This window comes from Setaria viridis, chromosome 9, assembly GCF_005286985.2.
Source record: "Setaria viridis chromosome 9, Setaria_viridis_v4.0, whole genome shotgun sequence".
NCBI classification, from domain to species: domain Eukaryota; kingdom Viridiplantae; phylum Streptophyta; class Magnoliopsida; order Poales; family Poaceae; genus Setaria; species Setaria viridis.
Window position 1 is genome coordinate 45200874 of NC_048271.2, and position 15830 is coordinate 45216703.

Genomic DNA, 15830 nt, shown 5'->3' on the forward strand with positions numbered 1-15830 from the left:
GTGGATTAGGAGCGGGCTCCCTGACAAGATTCTCTACTGCTAAAATATGTGCGTAGATCGAATATTAAACAGCAGCTTGTGATTGATTTCTAGCGTGGTTGCGAGCCTTGACGTGATTTCGAATTCAAAATTGTGGGAAAAAGAAGTACGTGAGGGTACAGCAAAGTCAGCCAGTCAGAGATCCTGTTTTCCTAGTAGTACACCCTTGTGATTGCCGTGCAAGTAATGCAATCTGTCTTATTTTTTCCTCTAATAAGAAACCGAGTTGAGCTTTTTTTTAAAAAAAAATCCGATAGACCCCAGCTAACGGCATATCATTAGTAATTTATGCATATTAAATGGTACAGTGGAGTATGTGAAAAGTGAATAGATACATATTAAAAACCAATAATTGCAGTAGTATTAGATTAGATAAAAGCAAAGAAAGTTGTGAAACTTTTCTCTACCAATTATAACGCAGTATCCCATAATCATATGGCCTAAATCAAAAGCCGATAAAACAAACAACCGTAAAGCAGCCAGAAAGAGTGCCTTGGAACTGGAACCTTAACCATGAAGCGAAGCTTTGCTGAATATGACGCGAAACCTTTTCTCGAGCCAGAAGAAAAAGATTAAAGGGCAGCGCAAACGCATCAGCATGCAGATAGACCTCGGTTTAACTGATTCGGGCCCAGCCGCACCAAAAAAAGAAAGCATCACCAATCCATCACCCGATCCTCTGGCCTTTTCGGATCGGAAGCTTCAAGATCTCCGCCCACAAGCTTAGCCGGCCGGCACCGGCGCGCCAGCCCCCTGGTACCAAACCGGCCGAAACAAAGGCTTTCTTTAGTGGTCGCGAAAGCGAAACCCCTCGCCGCTCGTCCCGCCACCGCACGGAAACCGCCGGAGCCGCCCGCTCCCGTCCATCCTTGACCGCGTTGCGCTGCTGATGCGCAGGCGGCAGCTCCATTTCTCCGCGATTAGTTAAGCCGTTTAGCGAGGAGATTGGTCAAAGAAATCAAAGCAATGGATGTGTTTAGCTTCCATCCCCTTGTCGTATCAGCAGTGAGAGGGGCGGAGAAGCTTCTAGGTGGACGGATTGTCAGGGGGGGAGAGTTACCAAATCTTCCTCCGCTAATTCTATATTCTTTGGCTCTGATTAATGACACCCGCAGCGGATTCCTCGGTAGGCTCCGGGTGCTCGGGAACACCTGCTAAATTTTAACACCCGTTTCATCAGATGTTTGGATCCTAATTAGAAGTATTAAATATAATTTAATTATAAAAATAATTGCACAGATAGAGTCTAATTCGCGAGACGAATCTATTAAGCCTAATTAGTCCATAATTTGATAATGTTGTGCTACAGTAACCATTTTCTAATGATGGATTAATTAGTCTTAATAGATTCGTCTCGCGAATTACACTCCATACGTGCAATTAGTTTTATAATTAGTTCATATTTAATCCTTCTGATATGAGCTCAGCACCCCGTTCAGAGAACACAGAACCAATGCTGGCGAGTGGCGAGACAAGGCGAGCGGCGCACACACGAAAGTCTACTTCGAGGCCCCGTCTCTCCCCTCTCCTTATACGGACGGTGCCGTCGTCCTCACCAACTCCCCCTGCCAGATTTTAAGCGCCATGGCCAAACCATCTCGGCTTCCATTTCTTTCTCCCTCTCTCTCCGTCTGCGCTTCGCTTCCTCCTCGCTCCTCCCAGGCCTGCGCGAGATGAGTAACGGGGCCTGGTGAATCCAATCTTTAATGCGCTAGTTACTCCCAGGCGTCCACCTCGGCCAACCACCCGCGCATCCTTCCTTCCCCTCGCTTGCTCTGCCTGCCAAAACCCAACTCATCTTCTGCCCGCCTCTGCTCTGCTCGTTTCCCCCCTCCCCTGCTCTCCCCTGTTCTCCCAGCCCGAACGCGGCGAGCGTCGATCGACCCCGATCCGCCGCTCGAAACCCGACCTTCGCGCGCGCGCCGGGGGTGCCATGCCCGGGAACGCGGAAGCCGGTTCTTCGGGGCGCCCTGTCGTCTGACGTCGCGCCGGCCGGCCGGCCGCCTCCTTTGCGCGCCTCCGCCATGGCCGAGGACCACGGGTCGTCGCGGCACATGTCGGCGTCGCAGAAGGAGCTGGGCGACGAGGACGCGCGGGTGGTGCGCGTGGGCGACGCCGAGCGCACCAACGAGCGCCTCGACTTCGCGGGCAACGCCGTGCGCACCGCCAAGTACTCGCCGCTCACCTTCCTGCCGCGGAACCTCTTCGAGCAGTTCCACCGCCTCGCCTACGTCTACTTCCTCGTCATCGCCGTGCTCAACCAGCTGCCCCAGCTCGCCGTCTTCGGACGCGGGGCCTCCGTTATGCCGCTCGCCTTCGTCCTCATCGTCACTGCCGTCAAGGACGCGTACGAGGACTGGCGGCGCCACCGCTCCGACCGCGCCGAGAACGGCCGCCTCGCCGCCGTCCTCTCCCCCGGGGGCGCCCAATTCCTCCCGACCAAGTGGAAGGACGTCCGCGTCGGCGACGTCGTGCGGGTCGTCTCCGACGAGTCGCTCCCCGCGGACATGGTCCTCCTCGCCACCAGCGAAACCACCGGCGTGGCGTACGTGCAGACGCTCAACCTTGACGGCGAGTCCAACCTCAAGACCCGCTACGCCAAGCAAGAGACCCTGTCCACGCCACCCGAGCGGCTCGCCGGCGCCGTCATCCGCTGCGAGCGCCCCAGCCGGAACATCTACGGCTTCCAGGCCAACCTCGAGCTCGAGGGGGAGAGCCGCCGGATACCACTCGGCCCGTCCAACATCGTGCTGCGCGGCTGCGAGCTCAAGAACACGGCCTGGGCCGTCGGCGTGGTGGTGTACGCGGGCCGGGAGACCAAGGCCATGCTCAACAACGCCGGCGCGCCCAAGAAGCGCAGCCGCCTCGAGACGCACATGAACCGCGAGACGCTCTTCCTCTCCGCCATCCTCGTCGTGCTCTGCGCGCTCGTCGCCACGCTCTCCGGCGTCTGGCTGCGCACCCACGAGGAGGAGCTCGAGCTCGCGCAGTTCTTCCACAAGAAGGACTACCTGAAGCGGGACAAGAACAATGACTACGAGAACTACAATTACTACGGCATAGCGGCTCAGATCGTGTTCATCTTCCTCATGGCGGTCATCGTGTTCCAGATCATGATACCCATCTCGCTCTACATCTCCATGGAGCTCGTCAGGCTCGGCCAGGCCTACTTCATGATCCGGGACACCAGGCTGTTCGACGAGTCGTCCAACTCGAGGTTCCAGTGCCGGGCTCTCAACATCAACGAGGATCTAGGCCAAATTAAGTGCATCTTCTCTGATAAGACCGGCACGCTCACGCAGAACAAGATGGAGTTCCGGTGCGCGAGCATTGACGGTGTCGATTACAGTGACATCGCACGGCAGCGACCTGCTGGTAGGATAGTTTCTCCCTTATCCCCGTCAATTCTTTTGATTAGGAGAGCCATTGTTGGCAATTGATTGCTTTTGATTCATAGCAGAGGGTGATCGTGTTTGGGCGCCAAAGATATCGGTGAACACCGACCGGGAGCTGGTGAAGTTGATCAGGGATGGGGGTCATACCGAGCAAGGGAAGCAGACCCGAGATTTCTTTCTCGCCCTGGCAACGTGCAACACCATTGTCCCCATGGTCACCGATGGCCCGGACCCTAAGAAGAAGGTGATTGATTACCAGGGCGAGTCACCGGATGAGCAGGCATTGGTCTCTGCCGCGGCGGCTTATGGCTTTGTGCTAGTGGAACGAACATCAGGGCACATTGTGATCGATGTCCTTGGTGAGAAACAGAGGTATTATTAATCGAGACATTCTTCTTGTGGTAATAACGTAGGCACTGGTTGACGCTTTCGGTGGAGCGCCACTAAAAGATTAACAGCAATAGAAATAGGGACAACGAGACGTGCAGTTTTTTCTTTACTCTCATGGCAGCGGTAGCTTTTGTTGGTTTCTGTCTTTTAGTAGTTCAAACTTTGGTTATTTGTGGCTGTTGCTTGCATTGCTCTTTTTGGGCCTCTAGTGCGGACAATTGGTGGTGTTTCTAGTACTGGAGCGGTTGAAAAACTGTCTCGACTACTTTACCTGAATTTGTGTAGTTCCTTGATCGCTATTGATTGACTCCATTTATCTTGTACATGCAGAGAAGTAGCATCTTTCACACAAGCATTTTTTTTGTGGCTCTTGCCTTTCCTATTTCCTTGAACATTTGCTTAATTAATCGCCTTTTACTGGACTTGATTTGCAGATATGATGTCCTTGGGCTTCATGAGTTCGACAGTGACCGCAAGAGGATGTCTGTTATAATTGGCTGCCCTGATAAGTCTGTCAAGCTGTTTGTAAAAGGCGCAGATAGTTCAATGTTTGGAATCATTGACAAAAATGTCAATTCAGATGTTGTCCAAGCAACTGAGAAGCATCTCCATTCATATTCATCATTAGGCCTGCGAACGCTTGTCATCGGTATGCGGGAACTTAGCCAAGAAGAGTTTCAGGAGTGGCAAATGGCTTATGAAAAGGCTAGCACCGCACTACTAGGAAGAGGAAACCTACTCCGTGGCGTGGCTGCTGACATCGAGAGGAACTTGTGCCTATTGGGAGCGTCTGGTATTGAGGACAAGCTGCAAGATGGAGTACCTGAAGCAATTGAGAAACTGAGGCAAGCAGGGATCAAGGTTTGGGTGCTAACAGGTGACAAGCAAGAAACTGCCATCTCCATTGGCTATTCCTGCAAGCTTTTGACAAGGGACATGGTACAGATTGTAATCAACAGTCGCTCAAGAGATTCATGCAGAAAGAGTCTGGATGATGCAATGGCCATGGTTAACAAATACCAATCATTCTCGGCAGACCCACAACTCAGAGTGCCCCTTGCTTTGATTATTGATGGAAACAGCCTTGTCTATATTTTTGATGCGGATTGGGATGAGAAGGTATACTATCATACTAGAGTCTGTAAACTTATAAAATTTTATCGTCAGCAACTCATGAATTTTCGATTTTGCAGCTCTTTGAAATCGCAATAGCTTGTGATGTCGTCCTATGCTGTCGGGTAGCTCCCCTACAGAAGGCTGGTATTGTTGATCTCATAAAGAAGAGAACGAGTGACATGACTCTAGCTATTGGAGATGGTATGAATTGTTTTCTTATATTCTAGTTCAGAACCTCGGTTATCCTTTATTTTGTCAAAAATCTGAAAAGAAACATGTTTTCAGGTGCAAATGATGTATCCATGATTCAAATGGCTGACGTTGGCATTGGCATCAGCGGACAAGAGGGAAGGCAAGCTGTTATGGCCTCAGATTTCGCCATGGGGCAATTCAGATTTTTAGTTCCTCTATTGTTGGTTCATGGCCATTGGAACTACCAGAGGATGGCATACATGATCTTATATAACTTTTACAGAAATGCTACTTTTGTCTTTGTACTATTCTGGTAAGCACATGTCCATAATTAACTACTTGGTTCAGTCTGCATAAGGAATAAACATTAATTCATTAACCATTGCAGGTATGTACTTTACACTGGTTTCACCCTGACAACAGCAATAACTGAGTGGAGCAGCGTGCTGTACTCTGTGATATACACTGCTGTCCCTACTATTGTTGTTGCCATTCTCGACAAGGATCTCAGCCGTCGGACATTGCTGAAATATCCCCAGCTATATGGCCCAGGACAGCGTGAGGAGAATTACAATCTGAGGCTGTTCATCTTCATCATGATGGACTCCATCTGGCAGAGCATTGCATGTTTCTTCATCCCTTACCTTGCATATAGGAAGAGTGTAATTGACAGTTCCAGCCTTGGAGACCTCTGGACACTCTCTGTTGTCATTCTTGTTAACATTCACCTGGCAATGGATGTCATCAGATGGAACTGGATCACACATGTGGCGATATGGGGTAGCATTGTTGCGACATGGATTTGCGTCATGATCATAGACTCCATACCGATCATGCCTGGTTTCTGGTATGCACCCATCCTTAATACTTGTCTATTTATGAGATAAATGCCTGCATGGTTGCTGATTCTGTAAATTGTATGACAGGGCAATCTATAAGGTGATGGGAACTGGGTTGTTCTGGGCATTGTTGCTTGCGGTAACCGTAGTCGGGATGATTCCTCATTTTGCCGCAAAGGCCTTCAGTGAGTATTTCACCCCCAGTGACATTCAAATCGCAAGAGAAATGGAGAAGTCACAAGATACCCATGATGCAACCCATCCAGAAGTTCAGATGAGTTCTGTAAGTAGAGCTTAGAGTAGGGGATTACTCAGTGATCTTTTGTTCATTCAAATAGGATAGCTCTGGTTCTTTTTGTTGTGTATAGGCAATTCTTTCAGCAGTGGGCAAGCTTTCTTGATGCTTGCTCCCTTGCCAACTATCCAAAGGATAGGTCCCTTGTATCCATTGTGTGTATCCACTAGCCAAATTTTGTTGATTTACATGAAAGGAAATCATACAGGAGTTAATTGTACAAAATAGAAACCGGTCCGCATGCCTTATGATGGTATACAGTACACATTCACTAGAGTCAACTGTACAAATTCAGCAACCGTACCAGCTTTGTTGCAGCCTTATCTGCTGGTTCCCTCCAAAATCCCAACTTTAGCACTATGAAAAAGAAGATTCCCTATCACATCAAACCTACGGTATATGGAGTACTAAATGTAGATGAAATTAAAAATTAATTGCACAGTTTTGTTGTACTTTGCGAGACGAATCTTTTAAGCCTAATTAGTCAGTATTTGGACAATAATTCACAAATACAAACGAAATGCTACAGTTGTGCATTTATGGCAAAATGCTAATTTTGCCACTCCCAAATTGGGAAATAAACAAGGCTAGTTCAGTAACCTCATTGAATCAATTATAAAAACATTATAACGGTGGTTCAGTTAAAAGTTTGAACAAATGATTGGATAATATGATATGGACAGACTGGGTACAAGATGATTGGGAATCTGGGAAATTTCTTCCCCCGTCTCTGTCCCAAGATGCAGCTGATCCATGCAACGTCATTGTCTAGGATGTGAGGCTGATTGAGACGATAATCCATCAGGTATACGTTGCTGGTCTGCTGCTTTCAGTATTAGGCCCCAACTAAGCTTTAGTCCGCTAAAATCTAGAACTACAGTTAGGGGGTATCCAGTTTAGGAGGTACTGGGTACAGTGCTAAACTTTAACAGTACCACATCAGATATTCGGATGCTATGAGCTAATTATATAACTAATTGCACCTGGCTAATTCGCGAGACGAATCTATTAAGCCTAATTAATCCATCATTAGCAAATGGTCACTGTAGCACTATATTATCAAATCATGGATTAATTAGGTTTAATAGATTTGTCTCGCGAAATTAAACTCCATCCGTGTAGTTTTGTAATTAGCCTATGTTTAATACTCCTAAACATCCAATTAGTCTATGTTTAATACTCCTAAACATCCAAAGTGACCGTGACAGGTGCTAAACGGGGTCTACAACTACAGTAACTTGAGTTGGAGAGGTATTTCTCTATTCTACCCATCCCTTCCACCTCCCATCGATCTTCTCTCTCCCTTATCCTCCTCCAGTCATCCTGCTCCACGCCTCCACCAATCTCCTTCGTCGCACGGCCCGAGCATCGGCGACCGCGACCAGAGCACACGCGGGCGAGCGCGTCGGCGACCGGAGCACAACGCGGGCGGAGCAACGGCGGGCGCGAGGAGGGAGGGGTGGCGGCCGGCCCAAGCCGCCCCTCCCAGCGGAGCTGCCCCGCCCCTCCCCGGATGCGTGGGTGGCGCAGGAGGGGCTCGCCCGCGGAGGCCTCGCCGGGAGTGGGATGCGGCGGCGCGGGGAGGAGGGAGGGGTGGCGGCCGGCCCAAGCCGCCCGTCCCGGCGGAGCTGCCCCGCCCCTCCCGATGCGCGGGTGGCGCAGGAGGGGCTCGCCCGCGGAGGCCTCGCCGGGAGTGGGATGCGGCGGCACGGGGAGGAGGGAGGGGTGGCGGCCGGCGCAGGCCACCCGTCCCGGCGGAGCTGCCCCGTCCCTCCCCGGATGCGCGGGCGGCGCAAAAGGGGCTTGCCCGCGGCTTCCTCGTCGGGAGTGGGATGCGGCGGCGCGGGGAGGAGGGAGGGGCGCAGCACGATGAAGGAGAGGGGCGTGCGGCGCTCGGCAAGAAAAAGGGGAAAGGGAGGGAGACCGACGGGAGGGAGACCAACAAGGACAATGAGTTAATGCTGAGGGTATTTTGGTCTTTCGTCACGTTTAGCAAGTTTTAGGTGTGCTCAAATTTTGTATAACCAACTAGAAGGAAAATGTGAGCTTGTCCATGTCACTCTTCTCAAATGTGTACGCATCTTAAAATGAAAAACTGGTAGGCAATGAATTCAAGTAAAGAAATCTGCCTGGGGTTCAAACAATATTGAATGGTCAACAGTTTGACTTGCTTAGGGCTGTTATGTCACAGCCCAGAAGAAACCTCCATGTCAATAGAATCCATTTTGATTACTCAAAGCCAGAGTGTAATATACTGTAATACTACTATCTCAATGTCCAGACCACCTATGCGATTTTTATTTCAACAACAGTGAAGCAAATTAGAAGTAACATCAAAGACCAAGTATTCAGAGTTTACCGCATTTTTATTATTTTTCATTTTGACCAAAGTTCTTCCTGACCGCCACTTAGTTTTCTGCAACATTTTTTTTGTCTAATCCGGGTACTCTAGGTGCATCATGGAAGCAACAAAATTATAGGTTCAACAGTAGTTGCAGTATGTGCTGCAAACGTCACGATACATCGCCATGTAACCGTGATAAGGATTATCTGAAACACACAAAATGCACCTAAAAAAACCTCAGTTCCTTAAGACAATTACTGACAGTGCAACTTTTTTAATAACTTTTTCTTAAGAAAAAACTTTTTTCAATTCGAGAATCACTGCCACAGGTTGCCACAAAAGCTGTATCTTAACCACTGAGATATCCAATGTGATATTGTGATCCCTACATCAAAAAACGCATCAGCTGGCGCGCGTATCAATCAGATCACACCTCCTGAACTCCTCGCAATTCATCAATCAATAGAACGGAAGCATCTTCCACTTCTGGTTGCAGCCGCCGTGCCGTGGGAAGACTATAATGGCTGTGCCGTCATGCGCGCCGCCAGCCTCAGGAACGCCACTCGCCGCGTCAAGGACGAGACCGACGTCGCTCACGGTGCGGATGTTGTGGTACTCCTCGCCTACATCGTCGCTCTGCGTCCACAGCAGGGCCACACCCACAGAGTCCGGCTTGTGGCCGACGAGGTAAACCTGCCGCGCAAAAACGTGAGCACCCAGGGTCGCGTTACATGGAAAGATCCACGCGTTTTTCGCAGATGGAACGGGGAAAAAACGGAAGTACCAGCTCGTCGCCGCGGCAGTGCCCCAGGGCCTTCCCGGTGGCCCGGTTCACGAGCGCGAACGCCCGGTGACCCTCGTCGTCCGTCACGTGGCCGGTGTTGCGGAAGCTCTGGACCCAACACTGCACGAGAAGGAAACATTGTCGTGTGACGCGATGACGACCGCTGCAGGAACCGAACAAAGCGTGAGCAGAGGCGCGCACACGACCTGTCGCTGGTCCTCCCTGTCGGCGCGGGCGAGGACGGCTGCGCCGTCACGAACAGTGAGGCTCAGGCCCTGGCCGCTCCGGCACAGGATTTGGACCGGCCGCGCGTGGTCTGGCGGTGGCAGCTCCGGCCCTGGCGCAGCGGGGGCACTGCGCGGGGCGATCCGCCACTGCTGGTTCTGGCCGCCGTTCCAGCGGAAGAGGATCAGGCGCGTGCCGTCGCGCGCGCCGCCGTAGTCAGGGATGGCCTGCTCCGCGTCGAAGATGTAGTCCATGTTGTTGATCATGTGGATGCGCCGGAAGCCGTCGCCCAGGTGCTCCTCGCTCTCGGCCCACAGGACTGACTCGTCCACGTACCCCGCCGGGTAGAACTTGATGGCTCGGACCTACATTTTCGTTGCGGCAGTCATCCCGCAAGTTCAGATAAACGGCGAAGGGAAATCTAGGAAGATGGCTCACTGGGCAAGAGTGGCCGAAGGAGTGCTTCAGCGCTTCTCCGGTGGCTTTGTTGACCAGGGCAAACGCCGGTGAGCCTGCCTCGTCCGTGAGTCCGGCGCCGTACCTCATGTCCTTGAGCCACAGCTACATTACACCAGACAATGCAAACATCACATGTGGGAACATTAGAACAGTGCAGGAGAGCATCGCAGATGCGGAGAAGTGGCAGTGTGCAAGTTCGAAACCACAGAGGTACGCGAGAAATTAACGAAGGAACTAAGAACTCCTTGCACCTGTCGGTCGTCGCGGGCGTCAGCCTTGGTTAGGACGGCCTCGCCGTCAACGATTGCGAGGCTAAGGTCGTCGGACGCGCGGCAGCGGATCATGAACGTGGAAGCCATGGCAGCTGTCCTGAGCTTATGTCCCTGGAGTACGTCGCGTGCTTCGGCGCTCCAAGCACAACTTTTCCCGTCGTTGTTTAGAAACACAAGGAAACCCTTGGCATTCTACAGTGCTTTTATAACTGCGGCTAACAGCAGTCGAGCAATTGAGAATCGTTCGGTTCGTCTTCTGCAAAATGACTCGGCGACGGTCCATGTTCCAAGCAACATGGGAAATGTACCGTCCTTTGTCAGTGAATGAAGGCTCCCACCCCCCTGCCACTCACGAGAGGCGACTCCCATGGCGACCTTTGCCCGGAACCCCAAATTCCACCTAGATCCCCCAAGCCGTCGCCTCCCTCACCTCACCCGCACCGGATTCAGCTGCGCCTAGGGTTGATCTACATCCCCAATGTTCTCCCGTCCCAATCCAGCCCAGGACGGAGGAGATCGAGCTCGAGAAGAGGTCTGACCCGATCGCCAACTCAGCCAGCCTGAAGCTCGCGGCGACACGATTCGTGCAGTCGGAGGAGGTGCAGCAGCATGACATCGCACCTATCCAGCCCCAAGCCCATGCTGATGCGGCCACCATCCTGCCGGATCTAGCATAGGAACTCTAGGTACAAGCTTCATTCATGGCAACGCATGGCAGTGCGGGGCTCGAGGACGGCATCACCGGTGAAACCCCCCTAATGCTGGACCTCATTCAAAGGCTCAACCACTAGGAGATTAGCCAAGATCCGCCAGTAGTACCTGACCTCATCGCCAATGCAATCTCCAGCAAGCAGGATATGGGGACAGAGAAGAGGAGATTCACGAGAGTAGAGAAGGGGAAGAACATTGAATCAGCTGCTACTACGGGTTAGCCATTGCAAGGACACCAGTCGCATCCAATCCAGACAGCGACCAACTCAGGTTGGAGGAAGAAATTACTGAAGGAAGAGAGCTCATCAGCAAGAGCAGTGAATGCCCGCACCTCGACTCCCTGGGAAGGTACCAGCCCACAGTCCAGCAAGCAATGGCAGAAAAGCTTCATCAGCATCCATCAACAAGGTTGCAAAGGGATAGCACACGGAGCTCCAACCTCATCGATGAACACAGCTTCTAGGTAGTCAAACCAGCGTACTGGTGGCGTAAATTGGATGTGCATTCAAGAGAGGAACAACAACTTCACCAACTAGACGAGAATGAGTAGAGGAGGAAGAGGTACATAGCATTGGTCAAAGGGAAATGCCTCAATTGCTTCTCCACTGAGCACAGGGTAGCTGCCTGCTGGTACAATACTAAATGCTGGAGATGCACGAGGCAGGGGCACATAGCTCGATCCTGTTCGTCTTGGAGCAACATGTTCATATTGGAGCAATAGGTTTAAAGAAGCAGCATAACACTGGCACCATCCTCCCACATCCACCACAAACCCACCTCCACCCCCTCTCCCCAACATTGCGGCGGCGGGTTCGGTCGTCCGCTCCGCCGGCCGCTCCTACCTCCAGGCAGTAAAGGGGGCACTAGCGGACATGGCGACCTACCCTGGAGACCCGCGCGCTCGGCCTGAGCTGGCTGTCTACGCGATTTCGGCGACCGGGGCCACCAAGCGCAAGAGAGAGTCGCTGGCCGGCAAGACGACAGTCTGCTGGCTCAATGGCAACAACCACGACACCGCGCCTCACCACGTCATCGACGCCCTTGATGAGAAGCTGCACATCGACCGCCACAAGATCAAGGTAATCAAGTACTTCCCCGAGCAGTACCTGATCTTCTTCGCCAATAGCTGAGCTTATCATCGTGCTTTGCACCATCGTGAGGTCCCGCATAGGGGCAGGGTGTTCAACTTTGAGCCCTGGACCGAGCGGCGCGGGGTTGCAGAAAGCATGCTGGAATTCTGTGTGGCTCCACGTTGAGGGGATGCTTGTGCACTCATGGTCTGAGGAGGTGGTAGCCAAGTGTCATGTCCCTGATGACCAAAGGCGCGTATTAAGTGGGCGTTAGGAAGCTGTTACCAGATGAGCGCCAGGAGCTGTTGCCGGATGAGCACAAGGAGCGGTGTTGGAGTGTTGTTGGGCTAGCGCGTGTGTGTGCGTGGGCCGAAAACGGTGCCGAGAGTGTTTGGGCCGAAGGCCATTGTAGACACATATAAGAGCATGACTCGTCGGTGGGAGAGGATAACGAATAATAGAATCCATTACCGCTCATTTCTATCCGCTGCCCTGTTCTTCTTCTACCTCTGGTTCATCCTGTTCTTCGCGTGCTCTTCCTCTAAATCTTCCGATTCTTCTCCTTCGTTACGGTTGAGTGAAGTGAGATCGTAACAATTGGTATCAAGAGCCTAGTCCACCACAAATTCCACAAATTTTTTTTGTAGAACCCTATCGCGAGACCTGGCGTCGCCCCGGAAGCCCATGAAGATCCAGACGCAGATGGCATTCACGCTTGAGGATCTCACGAAGAAGTTTGAGGGCTTTGAGTTGATGATGCAGCAGTCCTTGGACAAGATCAGTGGCTTGGAGGCATGGCAATCCACGACGGATAACTCTCTGGGAACCTTGGTGAGCAAGACGAAGGAAGCGGCGAAGCGCCTGCATCGCCTGGAGTCTGTGCCGCCGCTGCTTCCGCGTCAACTGCCTCCGCTGCTGCCTAGCTAGGTCAACTCCTTCAACCTCAACATCGCTCCACCACATGCGGCGCGTTCTCCTACGCCAGTATTGGAGAGGCCCAACGGGCACCGCCATGACATGGCCAACCGGGATGTTGGCGGAGGGATCCTCGGATCTCATCCGCCACGCCCGATCATAGGTACGTTCCTGATCCACCTCATCTTCAATTGGACTTGCAGACTGGGAATCGTGAGTTTGGGAACAAACTAGCTTCTATGCCCAAACTCGAGTTTCCTCGGTTTGATGGTGATAATCCAAGGTTGTGATGTGATCGCTGTGATATGTATTTCGAGGTGTACTCGGTGAGTCCACATCTGAAGATGAGATTCACAGCTCTCAATTTCAAATGCACTGCAACGGCTTGGCTTCAGACGTTTGAACGGAGAGGTAGGGTGCTGGATTAGGAGCAATTTTGTGAGGCCGTTTTGGAGAGGTTTGACAGAGATCAATACCAAGTTCAACTTCGTTGTCTTGATGCTCTTCGTTAGACTGGTTCTGTGTTAGAGTATTTGGAGAAGTTTGAGGAATTGTCACACAACATCTTATTGTACAATACTGCCTCTGATGACACGTATTTTGTGATTAGATTCATGGGTGGGGTCAAGGAGGAAAGCAAGGTACGAATTGCCTTACACAGACCACGAAATGTTTTAGAAGCATCCTCCTTGGCTTTGTTACAGGAGGAAGCACTTGCTGCCCATCAAGGTAAAACGGTGGCAAAAGATTCACATAAAGCAATTTTCAAGCCAGCTTTGTTTCTGATAAATTCAGAATGGGGGGATCTGAGAAAGTGGGATCTAACAAGTCCAAAGTAGAGAAAGGAGATCCTGATGACAAAGTTTAGTCTCTGATGGCATTCAGGAAGATGAATGTGCTATGTTACAAATATGGAGAGAAATGGGGCCACAACCATAAGTGTTCTGCTCAGGTATCTCTTCATGTCATTGAGGAGTTATTAGATGCCTTGGAGCATACTACTAATTGTAATCCTGGCCCAAGTGATGATGAAGTGGACACTAATGTGGTCATGGTTGTTGGGGACACCACACCTCAAGTTTGTCCAAAGAGAAGAACCATGAGGTTGCATGGCACAATTGACATTCAGGAAGTGTTGATTCTTGTGGATTCAGGCAGTGTTGGTTCTTTTATCAGTGAGAATCTAGCTGCTCAATTACAATACCCACTACAAGATTGTGCAGCAGCTCATTTTGTAGCTGCTGATGGCAGTCCTATGACTTGTACCAGAAGAGTTCTCAATTTACAATGGGCCTCTCAAATACATACATTCTTGACAGATGTTGGCATTCTCCCTCTTAAATGTTATGATATGATAGTGGGGAAAGATTGGTTGGAGGACAGCAGCCCCATGTGAGTGTACTGGAAGAAGAAGATCATGAAATTCACTTATCAAGGCAAGAGAATCACATTGAAAGGGGTTCAATCTGAGGTGACCAGGTGCACAGCTATTAGTGCTAGGAAATTAAAAGGCCTTTTGAGAAGAAAAGCTGCCACTCAAAGTGTCCAAGTCACAGTTGCAAGAAGAGTTGGGTATGGTCAGTTCAGTCACAGACTTGGACCAACATTCTGTTACACCTGAAATTCAGCAGCTATTATTGGAGTATAAGCATCTGTTCAAAGAACCCACATCATTGCCTCCTACTCGACAATATGATCATCACATCGATCTAATTCCTGGAGCTCAGCCAGTCAATGTTAGACCTTACAGGTATGCTCCTGCTCAAAAATCTGAGATCACAGACTTGGACCAACATTCTGTTACACCTGAAATTCAGCAGCTATTATTGGAGTATAAGCATCTGTTCAAAGAACCCACATCATTGCCTCCTACTCGACAATATGATCATCACATCGATCTAATTCCTGGAGCTCAGCCAGTCAATGTTAGACCTTACAGGTATGCTCCTGCTCAAAAATCTGAGATTGAGAACCAGCTAACTGAGATATTAAGGAATGGAACTATTATACCCAACACTAGTCCGTATGCATCTCCTGTGTTGCTAGTCAGGAAAAAAGATGATACATGGAGATTTTGTGTTGATTATAGGCACCTTAACTCAATTTCTGTCAAGAATAAACATCCACTTCCAGTAGTTGATGAGTTATTAGATGAGTTGGCTGGTGCTCAATGATTTTACAAGTTGGACTTCAGATCTGGCTATCATCAGATTAAGATTGTCAAAGGTGATGAGCACAAAACTGCTTTTAGAACTCACAATGGGCTTTATGAATTTTTGGTTATGCCTTTTGGCTTTACAAATGCACCAGCTACATTTCAAAGTACTATGAATCAGATTTTTGGGTCCTTGATGAGGGAATGAGTGTTAGTTTTGTGAATGATATTTTTGTCTATTCAACAACATTTGATGAACATGTGCAGTCGTTGAGATAAGTTTTAGATATCATTCAAGATCATCAGTTCTTGATAAAATTGTCCAAGTGTTTCTTTGCCAAGCAACAGATTGAGTATTTGGGCCATTGCATTTCAGCTGAGGGTGTCTCCACTAAGCCTTCTAAGATTGTGGTAGTGCAGCAGTGGCCCACACTTACAAATCTCAAGGAACTGAGGGGATTTTTGGGTTTAACATGATATTATAGAAAGTTTATCAAGCATTATGGGATGATAAGCAGACCTCTGACTGTGTTATTAAAGAAATGAGTTCAATTTTTGTGGACACCAACAGCTGAGGAAGCTTTTCAGTTGCTTAAGAAAGCTCTAGTAGAAGCATCAATTTTGGCTAT

General features: G+C 50.2%; 2 protein-coding genes across 3 annotated transcripts; one reads left to right on the top strand and one right to left on the bottom strand.

Moving 5' to 3' along the window:
- Positions 1-1404: 1404 nt before the first annotated feature.
- On the top strand, positions 1405-8410 carry LOC117838597 (phospholipid-transporting ATPase 1). Of its 2 annotated transcripts, none has more exons than XM_034718680.2 (7): positions 1405-3414; positions 3497-3806; positions 4259-4943; positions 5018-5141; positions 5226-5445; positions 5521-5979; positions 6059-8410. In XM_034718680.2, exons 1-7 carry the CDS (start codon positions 2064-2066, stop codon positions 6267-6269), a joined length of 3360 nt encoding a protein of 1119 aa, XP_034574571.1. In that variant the 5' UTR covers positions 1405-2063; the 3' UTR covers positions 6270-8410. The 2 variants fall into 2 exon arrangements, with proteins under 2 accessions (XP_034574571.1, XP_034574572.1); XM_034718681.2 differs by having other exon boundaries at positions 1407-3414; positions 3500-3806.
- Positions 8411-9069: 659 nt separating this feature from the next.
- LOC117835730 (ricin B-like lectin R40C1) lies at positions 9070-10437 on the bottom strand. Its single transcript, XM_034715060.2, has 5 exons — positions 10330-10437; positions 10058-10180; positions 9601-9984; positions 9395-9514; positions 9070-9303 (listed from the first exon to the last, which is right to left on the bottom strand). Exons 1-5 carry the CDS (start codon positions 10435-10437, stop codon positions 9070-9072), a joined length of 969 nt encoding a protein of 322 aa, XP_034570951.1.
- Between the last annotated feature and the right edge of the window lie 5393 nt (positions 10438-15830).